This window comes from Rissa tridactyla, chromosome 5, assembly GCF_028500815.1.
Source record: "Rissa tridactyla isolate bRisTri1 chromosome 5, bRisTri1.patW.cur.20221130, whole genome shotgun sequence".
Taxonomy (NCBI): Eukaryota; Metazoa; Chordata; class Aves; order Charadriiformes; family Laridae; genus Rissa; species Rissa tridactyla.
The window spans coordinates 59879146-59898912 of NC_071470.1; the positions used below are offsets into that span (position 1 = coordinate 59879146).

Below are 19767 nucleotides of genomic sequence, written 5' to 3' on the forward strand. Positions count from 1 at the left end.
AATACTAGTAAGATTAAGAATAAAGCAAATCTTTAGCTTGGCTAGAGCTGTATTACTGGAATAACATATTACTATCCTGGTCTTGAAAATCCACCATAGAAAAAAAATGAAGGCTGATCCTTCAGTATATTGTTTCGTAAATAGAGTTGTCAGCATTAGGTTCCTCCGCACAGGCTCGTTGGGCAAACAGTAATCTCCTTTCACGCTAAAAAGTCCTTTTTATCTTTAGCGTCTAGGAATTATGTTTGGGGATAAAAGAGCTTTTAAGAGCTTTATCTTCTAAAACCATTGTTTTCTGTGTTACTTTTGTGCCAATTTCAGAAATATTGGTATCCAACAGTTAGAAACCGTACAATTAAAATGTGTATATGTAGTGCTGTCATGGAGAAACTGAAACTGCAGAATAAAGTATTACCATTACAGAATGCATACAGCCCAGGGTTTATAAAACATGCATTAGGATTTTATAGCTTATGTTGATGAATTTTTGTAGTATGTTACTTACTGCTTCATACGCAAAATGTATGTATCAGTGGATCCCTTATCACTTAATTGCATAATCCGTTTGTAAGACTTGAAATGTACTGGTCTTGCTCTTGCCCCATTTGACAACATTTGTTTTTATTCGGGTTAATGGCTTATTTGGGTGACTAAATTCATATTTAGTATTCTTATAATCGAGGAAAGTTAATTTTCTTTTCATGTTACTCGTTCAGGAAAGCCAGCTCAAAAAAAGTAAAATAAAATGAACGCTAACTTCAGAAAGGAAAACACATGGTAGATTTGTCTAAAAGGAGAAAATTTTAAATGCAAAATTCCTGAAAATAGTGTTAAAATGGAGCTGCTTTTTTGTCTTTATGACCAGTGGTTGCTTTGTGTATTGCACAGTGAATGAAGACAATAAAAATTAGAGGGCTTTTTTGAAGATTGATCACCTAGTTTAAAACCAGTAAGGAGAGCTTTTTGGTTGACGTCTGTTTTACTGCAAAATCCTCATATGTGGCTATTCAAGAAATTGTTCAGCAGCTGAACATCTAGGACTGTTAGAACAAACTTCATCCATTTTTCAAGTTATGAATGGGAAGGGTTGAGGATTTTCAGAGGCTGAAAATGGCAGCATCATGTTCTCTGTGTGCTTGTCCCTGTCACAGGGACAGGGTGTTTTTCGGTTGTTTAACGCTATGTGCGCGTATGAAAGGGCAGGGTGCGACTGGGTTTTTGGCTAGTGAAAAAAATGCCAGTATTTTAGTTGGAAGCTCTTTTTGCCTCAAAATACTTTGGTTTTATAGTCTTACTTTATCTTAAGATGTGTTCATTTAGGGGGGGGAAAAGCATGCTGAGCTGTATGATTTAGTGTGTTTGACTAAAGCAGGCAGAAATCATGAGGTCTGTTGGTTTTAATATTGAAAATACCATGTCAAAACAGATCAGAGATTAAGTACCAGGACTACATCTGGATACAAACGCATCTGTTCAGGGGTTGTGTGTTAATTCTTCTCCGAAGAAAAGTGGTAGCTCCTTTCACCAGCTTTTAGGCTCTTCCCACTACGATGAAATGCTGTTGAAGGGAACGTGGGTGACACCTGGCTATCCGTGATCTCTGTGTTACTGCTGTGACATTGTATGCTGCCAAGCCACCGTGACCAATTGTACACCATGGGCTGAACAGTGGCTTCTGCTTCTCCACCTGGTTAGAGGGTTTAGGGAAAAATAACCTCACTCAAAACCCCTCAAAAAAATAAAGACCCCGCCATCCTGTGGGGAGTTGTGAGCATTTAGGGGAGAAAGCAATTTTTTTTTTCCATGTTGTTATGGTTTGAGAAAACCCATAACAATTTATTGTTGTTTAGACTATTATTCTATCACCCAATGACCCCTCCCCATCCGGAAAGGGGAATCGGGGAAAGCAAGGAAACACAAGGGTTGAAATATAAATAGATTTAGCAGGATAAGAATAAATAATTAACAATAATAATAAAGAACCACTATTCATCCCTATAATAATATAAGATATACAAGGATGATACTCAGCCAATTCTATCAGCAGGAAGCTGTGCACTCCCAGCCGTGGACAGCAAATGTCGGACACTGCGAGCGCTATGGCTTTGGGAGGAAGGGAAGGGCTCAGGGGTCCAGCACTGGGGCAAGGAGTTCTCTGGACCACCACCATCAAGGGCGAGAGTGACTGCGCAACAAACTTTCTAATTTATATAGAATGTGATGTTCATGGTATGAAATAATCCAGGAAGGATTAATAATCCATGAATAATCCCCCAGGAAGGGCGGGGTGGTGGTGAGGAGTAGAGGTGGCTGATGGCTTTCTAAAAACTGCATCTGCCAGACCAGGCTGAAACACCCCCAGCACAGCCCTTGATTTGCCTCTTTTTGCTGCTTTCCAAGAAGAGAGGTATTATTAGATACCTCATTCTTGCCAAAATGCTCTGATAAACATTTAACTTGTGTATTCTTCTGTATTTCTCTTTGGTGTTTACTCCATCAAGTGCTAGGCCACTGCTTTCATTATATATATCCCTGATGGTGTGATTCTTCTGGTTTCCTGCTGGAGCCTGGGGATAATTCCTGAAGTTTCTCACTTGAAGCTGAGGGCCACCAAAATAACTTCTGCTTTGTATGATGTCTACTCAGCATTGCTTGTTCCTGGTTCAGGCAACAGTAGAGGACAGCAAAAATGTGGCCTTTGGTCTTCTGTTCAAAAGCCTTGGGGATGTTCAGTTTTGTTTTATTTTGGCTTTATTTTTATTTTTTTTTTTCCAAAAATTGGGAAGATTCACACTTGAGAGCTTTGCCTTGGTTTCAGACTTCCAATCTGTTTGACTGGGCAGCTGCTGGAGCTCCTTGCAAAACGTAATTTTAAGCACGGTTGCAAATTGTAGGGCATGCACTGACTGTTTTAGTTGATTGCAATGCAAATGTATAGTAAGCCCGTAAATCGTTGCCAGTGTTGTGATTACAGATCATTACAATAATGCGAGATTATTCAGTTTGTCGCAAATCCTTCTAGACTACACAATTAGTCGTAACCACAAGTATAATCCTGTGAGATAAAGTCACTTCATTACACAATCTCCTTCTGGTTTAGCGTTTGCTTTATTTTGATGCCAGACTGAACGTTCCTGTGTAGTTAACTTCAATGGCAGTATATCTGCTTTTTATGTCGCTGCTAATTCTGGAGTTTATTTTACATCCTTAAAAATATGCATATTGATTAATATAATAGTTGAGCAAAGACCTGATGATTTCAGTTGAAGCGCTGTGAAAATCAACCTAAAAATGATGACGTTTTAGAAAAGAATTGCTAGTTGGCAATCACTATAGATGTCTTGTCAGATACATGGGGTGGGTGATGGAGCAGGTTGGTGCCTCCCTGCTAAAGCAGTGGCTGTAGTCGCTCTGCTGCCGAATTACAGTGAGGCAGAGTACAGCTGCTGCACAGGAATGAAAGGAATAGTTGACTTGGAAACAGATTTCAGACCAAATCAAACCTTTTTGCACAGTTACAGATATCCATGTCCTTTTTTGTGCAGCACTTGTCTTTTCCTGATGTTGGATGTCATGATGTGCAAAGGAAACTGCAGTGGGCTCAGAAGCGATTTGTGCTTGTTGGCCAGAGTCCGGTGACTCAAATGTGTCAGAGTAATTCTGATAAATACCCAGACTGAGATAATCAAAACCCATCAGCATATTTGGTTGTTGTCCTACTTATTAATTTTAATGTTAATTGAATATCTGTGCTGATTACGCAGGCTGTAAGCTCAGCTGCCCAAGCCCTGTATATTCAGTTTCTAAACGCTGCTTATTCAGAGTCTGGTATACTTAACTCGGAGGGGTGGTCTGGATGTGGACAGGCTGTACAGATAGGCAGGACCTACTGTGTCCTTTGGAGTCACAGTAACTAAGTCTGGCAGAGCCTGTTTCTCAGAGCTCTGTAAGTGTATTGAACTGGCAAATGTCTTTATCCCCCAGGGGATTTGGTTACGATGCTCCCCGTATAATGTTTGTAAAAGGCTTTTGCTGTGAAGGTGTTGGACAGAAAGCAGAGAATCTTAAGCAGCCCTGGCTCGGTGTCTGCAAAGCTGTTTTGTATGATGCCTCTGGCCCAGGTAAACCTTTTAGACTTCTCTCTTCCCTGCCCCTTCTGAGCACAGCACTACTCCTGGGGTTTTCTGCTTGCAGCGTTAGCTCCTCCAGTGCTAACCTGGGGTGTTTACCCCCAGAACTGCTGTTTGCAGAGGCAGACCTCGCTGAAGCTGGATGCGAAGAAGTCCCTGTGCATCTCTCTAGGTGTTGCAGAGGGTCTTTGTCAGAAGCCAGAATCTGTGTTGAGCTTTTTTGTATGCAAGGGGCTTTTCCCAGATGAATTCCCTGGTGCATCTGTCCCTGCTGGAAGACCACGTAGTGTCCCCCATTGATCAAGGATAAAGCAAGCAACTGAGGCTCAAAATAGGTGCTAGTGCCACAGGTGTCCTGTGTTTTCTTGAACTGGGAATGAGCCTAACATAGATTGTTGCCTTTAAAAAACAGAACGTTCCCTTCCTTTTTTCTAACCTTTGTTTTGTCTGTTCAAAAATAAAGCAAGAAAGAGAGAAAACAGTGAAAAAATATTTTTCACACACAATGCTGTGACCAAAGCTATTACTTGGCAAATTTCCTTTCTTCTCTGCTCTGCACAGTTTTAAATCTGAGAGATGAACTAGTTTTCTCCCATATTACAGTAAATACTTAAGTAATCAAAATGATATTAAGAAAGAAAGTTGGGCAACTCCCCGCTGTTCAAATATGTTAATTGCAAATCATTGACATTCTAGACATGCTGTTTCTTACTGAGTTGTAGTTTCCTTGCTGGTGGAGTAAAACAAGTGATTGAAGAAAAGCACAATGTTATAGTATTTGCTAGTTCTTGTTACTGAAAAATAAGAGCAGATTTGTGAATGTGTGAGCTGAAGGTAATGGTGGTGTAGCTTCATAGAATTTAAGGCCAGTGGAGCTGTTGACTCTCCTGTGGTATGTACAGTGTAAAAAAACTTGTTCAGGGGTCCTTGCAGCAGGTCTGTAACCTTGATTTGACCTACAGTGCCTCTTCTGGAGAGGGATTTCTTCTTTTTGGTCTTCCTCTTATGGCAAGTCCACCATATCCCTTTGTAGCTTGTGCCAACAGCAAGCTGTCCTTGTTGTAAGACAAAACTATCTCTGTTTCTCCTCCCCACAGCCTATTTCAGGCAAATAAAAGCTACAAGCAGGTTAGCCACATCCCAACCTTCTTTTAATTTTTTTTTTTTACAGATTTTTGTGCGGTAAAGTAGGTTTTTGATCTCTCAAGTAGCTGTGGACTCTTCTTTCTGGGATTTTCACAATTTGTCCTAGCTGAAGTGTTGCCATTTGAAATGAAAGTGGCTTTCTGGAGGTGGTCTTAGTAAAGCGTTACATTATCTTTTTGTTTGCTCTGTGAGGCAAATGGATCACCAGGAGAAGAAAATCGTCCTTTGTGATGGAAGCCATGCAGAAGTGAAGGGGGAATCTTAGTGGCTGCTCAGCTGGATGGTGTGGCAGGGAGGAGTTGGGGTACAGTGCCAAATGTATCTATGACCTGAAACTGTGTGCTAGAGCTGTGCTGAAGCCTCTGCCATCCGTTGACCTGGGTGCTTGGCTATTTGGTACTGGGAATCCATGGGAGATGGATATGCTACTGCACGAGTGCATTGTTTACATCGTCTCTGTTGGGAAGACAGGTTCCTCTTACAGGGGGAAATATAACCCTGCAGCCTTCTAAAGCCTGAGGAAAGGTAGGGTTCAGTCCTGGCTCAGCATCAGCTTTAGTGCAAGTAAAGGCTTCAAGCCTGCAAAGCCAAATGCAAAACATCTCAGGGCTCCGCATCCCTGAGCGGAGAAGAACACAGTGAAATCACCTATGTGCTTGGATGGCCTGTCTCTGACTGCTTCAGTCCACACAAATACGAAAACTCCCCTTCTGTGTATACGAGTGGTAGAGTTCTTTAGGGCTGGTCCTATGTGACTCACACCCAGGACCAGGGGAAGCTGTGGAGATGCAACAACAGGTTTTTTGTGTTCTTCCCCTAAATGGCTTATTCGTTTGCTTAGTATGAAATGTCTTTCACTGCTTGCTGTTTTAAGTTTTGTTTGTGGGTTTTTTTGTGCACAATAATTTATAGGTGAGAGCACACATTATTAGAAAGCTTTAGGTATTATGCGCTATGGGGGCAGCATTTCAAAATCAGGGTGCCATTTCTTCAGCTGTCTAAGTTCCAGTGGGTATGTGTTTTGGTAAGAAGAACGATGTCAATTAACCACATAACTTGTGGAAGTGCTGTTTCCTATGCTAATTAGTTCTTCCTCTGAGAATTGTACTTTTAATTTATCTTTTAAAGTGCATTCATTCATCCTTTTCCTTTCAAACTTCAACACTTTGTGAAACATGCATCCAGTTTCACTGAAGGAGTCTGAAGCTGGAGAGACAAAGCTTGAAAGGGGATTGATTTCATGGTTTAACTACTAAATAATGATGAAACTGGGTTTGTAATTTCATGTTTGTGTGAAGTGGTCAATCATTTTGTAGAGTGAGTGTAAGGCCTAGAATAGAGATGGATAAATAATCATCTGTAGTTTCTGTGCCGAGTAGTGCCCTTCCTCCTGGGGACTCCTGGAGAATATTTAAAGCTTTTTTTTTACCAGAAATTCAGGCCACAGACAAGGATGCCTAGCTGTAAAATGCTGTTACTGCAATTCAGCTGTGTTATGTCCATAAGCTGTACAAAACTGAGTGAAGCTTGCATTCAGCGATGGGCTTGCTGTCAAAGTGTCTCTTCCATACGCAAGTCCAAGGGAGGTCCTTGCTTGTGGTTTTCTGAGTGGCCCTGGGCTGCTTTCCTAGCCCCATAGCATGTTGATGTTCAATGGATTCTTTAGTGGTTGTCAGGTGCTGGAAGAAAGCATGAAGTACAGGAGGTTGCAGGTGAGGAAAAATAGCCTATGAAGTATGGAACCTCTCCAGAAATGTGTCTTTTCTGAGGTGGTTAGGATATAGGAAATCCATCATAAACAAATGAACGAATCCATTTTTCTTCAATTCCAGATCTAAAGAAACATCAAGGTCCGGGTTGCATCTCTGTCTGACAGATTTACATCCTTGTAATTCTGCTGCCATATTTAAATAGTAAAGTAAGCCTGATGCTGTGGGAATTAAATACCATGAAATAAAAAGTAACTAAAAGTTGCATTATGTTGTGGAATAAGCATAACAAGCATCCACATGTATAATTTATCACCTACAGTGGGTAAGTACATAACAACAGTCATAATAAACTCATTCTAACAACAGTCATAATAAACTCATTCTGTTCATTCATTTTTAGATCTTAGCATACTGATTCAGACCTTAACTGAAAGTGAATATACAATCAATGTGAGGCTTTTTATGTTGGTTTAATAATGTAGGCCTGTCAAGGATCTTTAATTAAATAATTATTCTTTGTTCAATCAGGATGGATTGCTTCACTATAGGGATTGCATGCAAGAACATGCAAAATCTGCCACGAACTGATAATGTTTTAGCTGCTTACTGTAATCCTGCGTAAGTGATAGTCTTTGTCATGCAAAGCAGTGAGAGCAACCCAAAAACCAGGGAAAAATCGTAGTTGGATATTAAAAATGTAATGCCTAATTCTGAGGTGATCAAAGAAAAGTGTGCTAAGACCCAATTTGGTGGTGCTGTGAACAAAGCTGTCTGATAAATGGGAAAAGTGGATTTTCTACAGGGTTCAGCTTCAATAGCTTGCTTTGGTTTTGGTGACACTTGTAAGGTTCTAAGTGTGTAGGGAGTCAGAAAATCTGGGTTTTGGTTTTCTTACTGGCAACCTCATGTATTCAAGAGGTGGCAAATGGAGCTGTTAGGAGGAGGGGCAATACATGGCATGGTGTATGTGCCTGCTGTGCATGCCACTTCCCATAAGAGGGTCTGCGCAGACAGAGCAGCCTTCTCCTGTCGTCTGTCTGAGTGTGTTGGAAATGCAAAAAAAATCTGTTTGGTGTGGGGACTCCTGCTTGTAGCATCACACAAGGCTGACATCGGATGGCCCCTCCTGCCGCGGCTTGTCATTAATTCAGCTCACGGTGGCCGGACGGAGAGGACTCCAGTGTTTATTAGGGGAATATAATCATTTAAGCCTGAATAAGCTTCAAAGCTCTAATGTGGCTGTTTGGCCAACAGAAATGAGATGTAAATTTGTGCTGAATAGCCACTGATTACAAAAAGATGATTAATGCAAGATTTAAAATTGATTTATGGGTGCAGTTGTCAAGACCTCAGCCATGAACATAATATTATCTCTGAAAAGCTTTGGATAGATTAGAGACCAGGGAGCAGGGGCAAAATAATGCATTTGCTGGAGGGTCTGATATGGTGTATGGGCTGTCTGTAATCTAGTCCAAATTTGGTGCATGCCTGAGAGGTTAGGCTTTGCCAGCGCAGCACATGGATAATTGTATCACTTTGCCTGAAATATTAGAAAACCAAGAAGTTTCGTCTGTTCTATTGTCATTAAATGCACTTTTTGGTCAAGTATTTTTTCTCTTTTGACAATGAAAAAGATTAAGGATTTAGTTTAGTTTTTGCACTTTTTCACCGCTGTAGGCATTAAAAATAAGCCAAGTGCTTTGTGTTATTCCAATTGTAGTAAGCAGTTAGAAGCCCCAAATAAATTTTGATTTATTTAAATATTAGGACAACATTAAATTAACAGGGAAAACTTCCTTTCTTTCTGCTTTTAAAAATTGTTCTGTGAACCTCTTGGTATCTTCAGATGACGATTAACGTGAACAGTGTCCCAAAAGCTTTGAAACTCCAAGGATTTGGTTATAAACCTAAAATGTGTGTCATACTGTCCTTCGGAAAAATCTGGCTCTGCCAGTCTTCCAGTGTTAAAGTGCGTGGTGTCAACATGGTTTGTTATGGCATTTGTTAAATTGTTCTGCAATGAGTGCTACATTAAGCAGTGAAAAATGATTTAATGGTATTGTGTTTTCTCATTGCCTCTTTCATGCTCATCTCTGTTGTCTTATCCTCAGTTGCTGGACTGTGGTTGGTTTGAAATGGATGTTTTAATACAGATGTACAGAGAATTTCAGAGCTCTTTTTATTAAAAAAAAATAAAATAAAATTGGGGGGAGGGAGGTGGAGTTTGCAAATAACACATTGCTTTGTTCTGGGAAGGGGTCAGAGCAGGCTCTGATTAGGCATGCTGGAGAGGGGTTGATGCTCCTTTTCATTTCAGTTGTGCTAACCTCCAGCTGGGTTCTCCTTCCATTTGGATTCTGGTCCTGACATCTTTCATTGATCATGCAAATGATCAAAGTCTGAGCAAAACTTCTGTCTCATTTTCATTTTTTTTCCATTGCGTCTTGGTGTGCAGCACTGAAAAGTCTAGATGACTTTGTTCTGACATTTTTTCATTTTTCAACAGCTTGAATCGTGCAGGTTTCTGAACAGATATATTTCATCATAAGCATGTACTGCAAATAATTTTAAAGGTTTTAATTGCTCTTCTTTCTTACAGGCTTGGGTGGGACTAGCAAATTAATGCTTGCGTTTTAAGATGCTATCTCAGCTTTACAGAAATCTGTGTTGTTTCTCATCTTGTCAGTAGTGCAGAGTAATCCAGGACTTGTCAAAACTTTTGCATTATGTTACACCAAGGGAGTTTTACTGTCTTTTTTACTGACTGTTTTACAGTCTCCTGCACAACCTGCTGCAGAAATAGAAGGCATGGGTGCAAACTTTACATGCATACTACAAATATAAAAGGATATTGACGAATTGTTCAAGAAGCAAATTTAAATATTTAAACAATAGGAGCTGATGATTATGCAGTTCTCCGTGTAAATGACCTCTGATACGTCTTCACATCTAGCACTTGTGAGGAGCAGTCATGCTTAGTTTCACAGTTTCAGCATGTGTTTTTCCTATTTGGTGTTTTCCCTCAGCTCTGAGCAGTATGACTGTGTGGAAAACTTACTTGGTGTTACTTAGTGGAGGAGGAGGATTTCTAGCAGTCCTGATTGTGCACAGGACTTTGAAAGCTTGACCAGAGCAGAATTGAAAAGATACAAAACACTGTAAAATGCAGAAGTATCCACCCAGGTGCCTAAGTTCTTACTTTTAAAAATTCCATATTTTTTTTTTCAAGCTGATCGGTTCTGATGAGTCATTCTGAATATTGGAGCGCACAACTGGCAGCAATGGAGTTGGGATGGAGCATCATGGTGCTGTGAACATTCACCCAACTCATTTCCAGTGTAGTTCTGCCTTATAGTGGAGATGAAACATTAATCGCTCCCCCATCTTCACTAATCCCTCTCCTGCCCTCTGCCACAGTGCAAAGCAGTACATAAAACCTTGGCATCGAGTGAAATTGAGCGTTGTTAAATCTTGATGCAGTGGTGAGTAACCTTTAATGTGGAGTAAGGTCCTTTTTCTCCTCTTAACACCTTTGCTGCCCACATATTGAAAGAGGTCATTTAGAAGCACGTGTCTGGCTGTTGCTGCAGTGAGAATCAGCTCTTTGTTCTATTTTTTTTGGGGGGGTGGGTGGTCGGATGGTAATGGAAGTGACTTTGTAAGTCTGCTTTCTGCTAGGCAAGTGTCACGTGTGGGATAGCAGGGAATATGTGAGTGATTCATGTAGAGATGGAGAAAAAAGTTCACTAGTCAGATGTGACATGTCTCAAAAAGATGCTTTAAACTTCTGGTTCATACCTCTTTGCAATTTACTTCCCCTACTTATGTTTTAGTTTATGAAAAATGATCCTTAGCTTCTGGCTGGGAAGTCTTCTGTAATGAGTGAGGAAACTCGCGTTTACTTCAGATAATTAACTTCAGGATATTCCTGGGCTGTGTGTTAACCAGACTGTGCAGTTTAGGGGCCAGAATAGAGTGGCATTATAAGAAACAGCAGAAAAACTGCAATCCAGTAGTAAAATGAGAAGTGTAGCCCCAAAGTTGTGGTATTCTTATTTGTTGGTTTGCTTTTTTTCTAGTTGAACAAATTGAGGGGAATGTGCCAAACCACCAGAAAATGTTAAGTTCCTTCTTTGGAAACTCAGCTTTTAAAATTTATTTCATTATACCAGATTTCTGCCTGAGTAGGGAGATTAATCAGATCCTCTCTATCCTCTGTGTCTGTTATCCATTATGTTTTTTGCTTGAGTAGTAACTTCTGACAGTAGGAATATATGTCTGTATGTATAAATGTCTCGGTTGTAAAATGGCCATCCAAATGAGGCTTGAGCCTCGGGTGGGGGGAGTATCAGATGCATGGAAGTGGTAAGATCCCAGGTGGTTTCAACTGCTTCTAGTATTTAAAGGTTTTAATAAACACTGGGCCGAATATTGTTTGTATTAAACTCACTGCAGTTTCCTTTTGACGCTGACTCCTGCCCTTGAAATGAGCTCCAAAGCCTCAAAAAACAGGCTGAGCCTATGTAGTAATCTCTTCACCTTTTTCATTATAAAAGTAGTAGTTGATATTAGAAAATAAAAGTTTGCCTGTAGAAGTAGTAAGTTTTTGGGTTTTTTGTTTTGGTAGCTGAAATTAAAAAAAAAAAATAAAATTGTGTTTGAGGTTGAAAGGAATAGTTTGGGTTCCTCTAAAACAGTTTTCATGTTATTTTCTTTTTTTCCCTGCCCTCTACTTTATTTTGCTTAAATTCAGGAAGAGAAGATGGTAAACACATGACTTGGGAGGCTGTCAGAATCACTGTTTTCCCCCTTTACTGCTTGGGGTTTTTTGGGGTTTTTTTTGGCTCCCCTCCCCTCCTTTCCTAACTTGATCCAAGTACAGGAATTGCATTGGTTTCTTGATTATTTTTATTTCAAGTTTGTGGTTTACTGGAAGAAGTCACATGGTTGGTGTCCTTTCCACTGTCTGGTTGGAAAGGAGGGGGACTGCTGGGGGGCTGTGCCGGTGAGCAAAACATCCTGCCCCAAAGCAGAATTTGAACTATAAGCCTGTAAAGTAGTCAGGCTGGCACAAATGCTTAAAAACTTTTGCCTGAGAGCTCTGTTTAAAACAGGATCCAGTGACCTGGCAGTGGTGGAAGAGAGCTGGGTAAAGCAGTTTTGCCATCTGTTCTGGCTGGAGGTGGCAGGTAGTGGGCACCGCTTATCCTGTAGATCTTGAGCTGCTTGCCATGTCTCTGCTCTGCTACTGGCACTGCTCCTCCATTGGGAAGAGCAGACTTGCAAACTTGCAGCATTGTGTCAGGTTACTGCGTTTTTTTCTTCTGCTTGAGAGTGGTTTTGGATCATTGTCCCTCCCTGTGAGAGGGGACCAGGCTTCCCATGTGCTCCATCAGGTGCTGGTGGATTCTGCCACGATTGGTAGGTCATCGAGGTTGTACATATACCTCTTGCCAATACCAGCGTTCAAAACAACTGTTTTGCTCCTGCCAATCCTGAGGTCAGCATCACTTTACAAGGGGCTATGAATAAGGTGACTTTTGGGTACTTTCTGTTTTTCTGTTCTTGTTCTTTGAGCAAGCAAACCCCTTTTTCTTTTAATGAAGACTGAAACACCCCCAGCAAAAGCAAAGACTCCGCTTTAATCATGCGGCTCCAGAGCTGAAAATCTGAACAATGCTGTGCATTGCAGGGCGTGTGGATAAAAGCGGCAGTATTGGTGGCAGGCTTTGAAATAATTGAATTTTGGGACTGGCGTGTCTGTAAGCAGTGTTTTGCAACAGGCAAGGTGGTGACAGAGTCAGCCGTATTTTACAGCTAGCACAGCCCTGCAAAACCTTCTGCAGTGCAGAAAAAAAACAGATGTGTAAGTGCTCTGCCTGGCTTTCACTGGAGATTTAGCCTTATGTGACCTCACTGAAGTCATTGAAACGGTGCAGAGAAGAGCCTGCTTCTGACTTGTTTTAACTTTGTGATATAATAGCAGGTGGAAAGCTGGCAGGCAGCTGAAAAAAAACCAAACAGACCCAAACAGCCCAAAATCCAAGTTTTTGGGTTTTGTCATGGGAGGAGAGCAGCAAAGGGAGGGAAGGAGCAGGTTGCGAGATGAAGTTGAGTAGCGGGAGGGAATGTGTGTGGGAGCTGAGCTGGAGGCTATTGATTGGCAGCTAGGTCTTAATATCAGCTGCATAAAAGGAAATCGAAAAGACTGCACAAATATTACCAGGATGAAAGGCAGGATAAATAGCACAGAGCTGAACGCTGGGCTGGTCTGCCCTTCTGGAAGGGTAGCAGGTCTCCCCTTCTAATTTGGCATAGGGATTGCATAGCCCCACACCATGCTCTTCTCTGCACCAGCATGTGTTCATGCTGGGTTTGGGAGTAAAATTACCCTCCTCTGTCTGTGGGCAAAACGTGTGGGGTAGCACAGATCTTCCGCACATTCAATGCCAGGGACCTGAGATCTGTGCCAGGCTTGCCTTTCTCCAAAAGAAAAAAAAAAAACACATGAAAATGGATAAGTTCTTCTCCAATTTTACATTATTGTGCCAGCAGATACCTGAGTTAACATGTATATGTTGCAGAGCTCCATGTGGTGGGGTGGAAAATGAAATGGGAGAGGATGAGAGGATGAGACTTCTTGTATCAGGGAGCCTGTGAGATAGGCAGTGGGAACAGAGGCAGGTTGCACAGTCCTTGGAGGGAGGAGTCCTGCTAGGAAGGTGCCAGGTAGGTTTTAGGAACCCCTTTGCTTAATGCTCTTAAGTGCCGTTCCCCTCTTAAAACAACTAGGATTTTACTAAATGCCTCCTTTCTCTTTCAGCAGTGCTAAGGTGTGTGGAATTAGGGAAGAGGCTTGAAATTTCCACACTACCTTTAATGGCTGCTAAAGAGAGTGAGTGAGTTACTGGAGATCAATAACAAACAGTCTCCTTGCAAAATAAAAACCCTAAAACCAAATAAACAAGAGCTCTGAAATTTTCATCCCCACTGTCAGTATTTGTTTTTTGGGGCAGCAGCCTCTTACTGTGCTGTGGTAGCAAATTGCAATCCGGGAATCCTGGAGATTAGAAACAAGCCTGAGTAGCAGACAGCTGGTGAATATGTTTTAAAATTGTCCGTTTAACCCAAGGCTGTGCCACTAAATGCTTTTTTAGCTCTTATATTTTTAGTTAGATGTGTGATATCTTTGGCCTTTCCATAGGCAGACATCCTGCACGAATTGCATGCTTCCTATTGATGGAGCTGAGTGCAGTTTTGAGCTTCTGTTAACTTGCCAGCAGTAGTGTACTGGAAATTTCTGATTCAGAAATAGGTCTTCTATAAATGATTTAACATCAGGCCATTGAAATGCATTTGTGTTTTCCTTCTTAGGGCTATAAAAGACGTATAGAAAACATTTAGCAGCAAATTAATGGTTGCGTTTTTGTTTTAATCCTGCAGATGGGGTTGATTTATATCTCAAAAATATGTGCTGCAGAGAGGAATTATAATATTACACAATTTTTCAGTTGTACTTAATTTTTTTCATGCCAATATTTTCAGCTAGATGCTGTCTCTTCTTAATGTGGTGAGCTTTCTTTTTTCATTAACCGTAAGGCGCTGCATTTCATCCCCTAGTTTGTATTCCTTTGTCGGTTGAAATACTTGTCCCAGATCTGTAGTGACTGGGAAGCTGGGACCAGGCAGAAGGCGCAGGGGCTCTGCTGCAGCCCCCATCCCCTTCTCGTGGAAGGATGTAAAAGCAGAAGGGCAGCAGGCTGCCTGCAGTCTCCAGGGGGAGGCAGACCCGGCTGAAGAGAAAGAAATGCTGAACTCCTACATGCACATAGGAGAGAAGAAGATGGGATTAAATGACAGAGCAGAGATTTTGCACAATAGTGCTTGCTCTGATAAAATCTGGTTGGCTTTCCCTTGAGGATTATACAGAGATAAGCAGCCTTAGCTCATTAGCACCTCCCTTTCCTCTTGCTCTCTGATGATTGCTTTAGGTTTAATGGCAGGTGGTGATGGCAGGACTTGTTCTGATCTGGGTTACGGTGCTGGAAATGCAGCCCGTTGTGAAGCCTGAGATGTTAGGTGATAGGCCATTTCTCGCAGCTGATGTATTTATGTTTGCACCTTCCTCCTCATGGTGTTTAGTCCTCTCAGTGCATGGAAGCAACCATTAGAATGAATCACTGGATTTAGTTTTTGAATAAATTAGCTTTCTTATACTCACTCCCACTAACACAACTGGAGCAGCAATGGAAATGAGCTTAATTTTGTAACTCCGGAGAGCATCACGGTTGGGTCTTTGAAAATTGATCTGGCAAGTATTAAAAAAGAGAAGTGATGTTTTTCGATACACCTTCAAGCTGGGTCACTAATGATATTACTGTAACATCACAGTCACTGCAAACTTCAGTTCTCTGAAAGAAATATACATTAGATGCTCCCTAAATGTTGTACAGAGTTACACTGTGTACCTTGTGGCCATCCATACACATCCTCACTTGCTAAAACTGGCCCGAGTGATTTCCAGCCCTTGAATGCTTTTCACCACCTCCTGCTGGAGGTTAACACTTTAACCAGCAGATACGAAGATGTGTGTGATTGAGTGATTCGCTAACCTTCAGACAGAAAAAGCAAAGGTTTACAGTCATTAAGGTCTTTCCTGGGCTATATTGGGATGTGCTCACCTGTCCCCCGAGCTGATTCGGCAGTGACCTCTACCTGGGTCGGGGGGACTGGAGGGATAGCCTCCCTTTTAATCAACTGGAAAATCTCCACTGTGATAAAAATAAGACTTTGCATTTATATAGTGTCATGTTAAATGAATCCACTTGGAAGCATATATGTGCAGCATATTAAGCACTTAACCACAGTAGTTGAAGAATGGTGCTTTCCTGCTTTTTAATTTCATGTATCTAAACCCATCCTATTTACTGGAATGTGGAGAAGCTAGCTGCAGATTTGTGCTCTTTTGCATACTTTTCCTGTGTGTTTTCTCAATGGCTCTATTCTTCGTAATTGTTAATTGCCTCTCCTCAAAGTTAGGCATGAATCCTATACAGATCTGCCTAACTTTCGCTGCAGGCATATCTCCAGCTATCTCTGTGGCACTACCAGGAAGAGCAAAGTGACAAGTACATGTTAATCACAGTAGGGTCATGGCCTGTTAAAGCCCAGGGACGTAAAAAGGGTTTAGAAATTAAAATACTGCTGGCATGACAAAAATGTCCTCAGGTTAGGTCCCTCACTTGGAAGACTGGTGGTACATATGAACTCTGTGCATCGCGGCGGGCACGTCTTGCTGAAATTGCAGAAGTCCCAGTTTTCACATCCCAGGTCAGAAAGGAGAGGAAATGCTTTTCAGGCAGTGGTATTTATAACTCAGTTTGGGCTATAGCGTCAGGTGATGTTTTCATGTTACTTGTTGTTGCCATTTTAATTTAAAATTTAAGAACGGCATTTCCCTTGAAAAGCTTTCATTGTTACGTTGGCTCTGAAGGTGTTCCCTGTCAGCTCTGCAGTAATGGCATCTGGGTTGAGAAGGCTCTCGACTTCGTCTCAGGCTGTATTTTCAATGAAAAAAAATTGGCCTTTGGCCTTAGAAGATATGCAGCTTGGAATATAGCTATAACCTTGTACTGGAGCACCTTTAAATTAAGCTCTGTGTGTTTGCTTGGTGCTGCGTCTGCAGCTGTGACTAGATGTGGGCAGCAATGCTGAGCAGGGGATGGAAGAGACCTTGGGAGTTAAGCCCTTGCAGATGAGCAGGTCAAAAGTAGAAGGGAACAAAACTGAAACCGTCACTGGTTCTCCCAGGTTCTTTGCTGTAGTTACATGGATTAATCTAATCTCTTGATGTGACACCACAGTTGTCAAAAGCAGAGAGGAAACATTAATGTTGTGTCTCTATTGTAGGCACTGATGCAGTGCTACTGACTGTGGTGTGCTGGATCAGGAAAAAGCATTTCTTCCAAGTGATGCACTTCAGAGTGTGGCCAAAATAAAAAGAAAAAACAGTTGCTACAATTCCTACAAACAGCTATAAGAAGTTATCTGGAGCGCTGCTTAAAAACCTGTGCAGCACACAAACAGCTCAAGATTTGCAGATCGCTGTAACCTTTGTTGGAGGTATCTTCTCTTTGCATGAGCAGGAACTCCTGACTAGCACACTTCGGGAGAAGAAAGGCTCATTTATTTCATGTATCACTCGGCTGATTTTTCTGGCAGGCTGTTTGGTGGGGGAGAATAGCTTGGAGAAATGTGGTCGTCCGCACTGCATTGGGCAGTGATTTGAGGAGGTGGTAGAAAGGAGCCTGGGGGAGCAGTGACAGGCAGACTGTAAATAGCGTTTTTTCCTCTTATGTGGATGCATTGGAAAAGGACAACTCATGGCCCCATCTGCTTTTGTTTTCTTCACAAAAAAAAGTACTAGTGGACAAACCCAGCAATATGTTTTCCCACTTCTGAAACAAAAGGTTTTAACTAGCATCCTTTTATATTTCTAAAGGGTCTTTTATCTGACTTTGTCAGAAATGTGTCAAGCCTCCAGTATGGAAAACTTTGCCATTTAAAACATTTTTTCCCCCTAAAAGTCCTCCTGAACCTCTGAAGCCCAAGGTGCTCTTAGATAGGAAAGCTACAATTTTGCAGGAGCTGTAAATTTTTAAAAAAGTAATACTTTTCCTTTTTATACAGTGGGAAGAAATTGGTGAGGTGGATGAAAACTATGCTCCGATACACACATACCAAGTATGCAAGGTAATGGAACAGAATCAGAACAACTGGCTTCTGACCAGCTGGATCTCTAATGAAGGGGCATCCCGCATCTTCATTGAGCTCAAATTCACCCTGAGAGACTGTAACAGCCTTCCAGGAGGACTTGGGACTTGCAAAGAGACTTTTAACATGTATTACTTCGAATCAGATGATGAAGATGGGAGGAACATCAAAGAAAACCAGTACATCAAGATCGATACCATTGCTGCTGATGAGAGCTTCACAGAGTTAGACCTCGGCGACAGAGTTATGAAGCTAAACACGGAGGTGAGAGATGTTGGACCCCTAACAAAAAAGGGATTTTACCTCGCTTTTCAGGACGTGGGTGCCTGCATCGCCCTGGTCTCCGTGCGCGTGTACTACAAGAAATGCCCATCTGTGGTCCGCAACCTGGCCCGCTTTCCTGACACCATCACAGGAGCGGATTCCTCGCAGCTGCTAGAGGTGTCAGGTGTCTGTGTCAACCACTCAGTGACCGACGAGGCACCGAAGATGCACTGCAGTGCTGAGGGGGAATGGCTGGTGCCCATCGGGAAGTGCTTGTGCAAGGCAGGGTACGAGGAGAAGAACAACACCTGCCAAGGTAAGGGTCTGCAGGGAGGGTGCTGTGTTGAGGCTGCCGAGGTGATGTGTGGTCTTGGCTTTCTTCTTTTCCATGTCCTTCATGTCTGGTTGAGTTGACAATGGTGGGTTGGGTTCTCACTTCCACTGAGATCCTTGGAAGCATGAAGAGAGAGGCCTTGGCTGGGTGTGGTGGGACTTGACACTTTTGTATGGCTCCTTCCGCTTACAGGGCTGCGAACAAGGAGAGTCTGGCATGCCACTGTTACTTTTGGAGCACTCTACTGTTGGATCTATGAAGCGATTGCAATCTTGTTTGTTATTTAAAGCTTTACGCTATTTTTCCTCAATAATAGGGGTTTCCTTATGAATTTTAGAAGCTTGGTTTCTTTTTTTTGGACTGTACCAGGGAATGTTTGAGGTTAATCTCCCCATGCAAGGTACATTTTGGTTTTGTATTTAAAGGAGTATGTTTTTCTCTCTTTATCACTCTAACCAAGTGGGCTGCGAATTGGATATGGTGTGAGTTGATGTATTTTCCTCTCTGGTAAATAGTTTAATACAAAGATCCTCAGCTGTTTAGAGTTAAACCTCAAGCCCTCGTGATAAAAATGCTTCCATATATGCTGAAGTTTTCACATGGGTAGCTGGCTAAGATTCTTGAGTTTGCTGGTCAGCATAGGTCTCCTGAATCATCAGGGCCCTTGTGCGAGAGATCTAGGGTGTCTGAAGCTCAAGGATAGGCAATTTTATAAACATGTAACAGGTTGCTTAAAACCTACTTGGGTGTAAAGGAGAAGGGGAGAGAAAAAAAGATTTCAACGCAGTTTTCTTTTTCCAAAAGTATTATATGTTGGTCATCAGTCCCATCTTAATTGCCTTATACTTGCAGGCACTTAGTAATAGATAGCCTGTGGGGAAGGCAGAGGGATTCTGCTCCAACCGAAGTCGGCGTTACATTTTCTCTTCACCTCATTCCAGACACTCATTCTTGATGTTTGTAGTGTTGGTACAAAGGATAGATCAGTGCATATCCAAAGCAAACTGCGGCCTTGATCCTTTAGTCCTTGGTCACACACTGTTCCCCTGAAGATTACGTAGTTCAAGTCTCTTCAAGGGTTGACTTGGAGAGAAAATATAGATACGTTTGGTTTTGGAGAAACCTCTACTAAACAGCATGTGGAGTGTGCTTTTTAACCAGGATAGTATCCATTTTCTGCAGATGTAGTCAATACTGTAAAATCTGTCTTGGTTTTGCTTTTCCTGTGCCAATAAAGATACTTCTCCTCTTTAGGGGGGAAGAAGGGTTGGACTCGATATTTGGTACTGCACAAGAGGAGCTAAGATCAACATTAGCCCAAGCTGAGGACATCTAGACTGTCAAAGATGAGGGATGTGGGTCAGATTGATCAGCAAGGATCTGCTTCATTATGGCTAAAAATACCATG

At 41.8% G+C, this 19767-nt stretch overlaps 1 protein-coding gene across 19 annotated transcripts in view; it reads left to right on the top strand.

Annotated features, from left to right (window-relative positions):
• EPHA5 (EPH receptor A5) overlaps window positions 1–19767 on the top strand; it is a 267350-nt gene that overhangs the window by 89981 nt on the left and 157602 nt on the right. For 17 of the 19 annotated variants that reach the window (XM_054202306.1, XM_054202301.1, XM_054202310.1 and 14 more), the window contains one exon: window positions 17678–18341. In XM_054202306.1, coding sequence (XP_054058281.1) covers window positions 17744–18341 — 598 coding nt within the window. In that variant the 5' untranslated portion in view covers window positions 17678–17743. Of the gene's footprint in view, window positions 1–10453; window positions 10471–17091; window positions 17111–17677; window positions 18342–19767 lie in introns of those variants that run through there. The other 2 variants (XM_054202309.1, XM_054202307.1) reach the window with 2 other exon arrangements.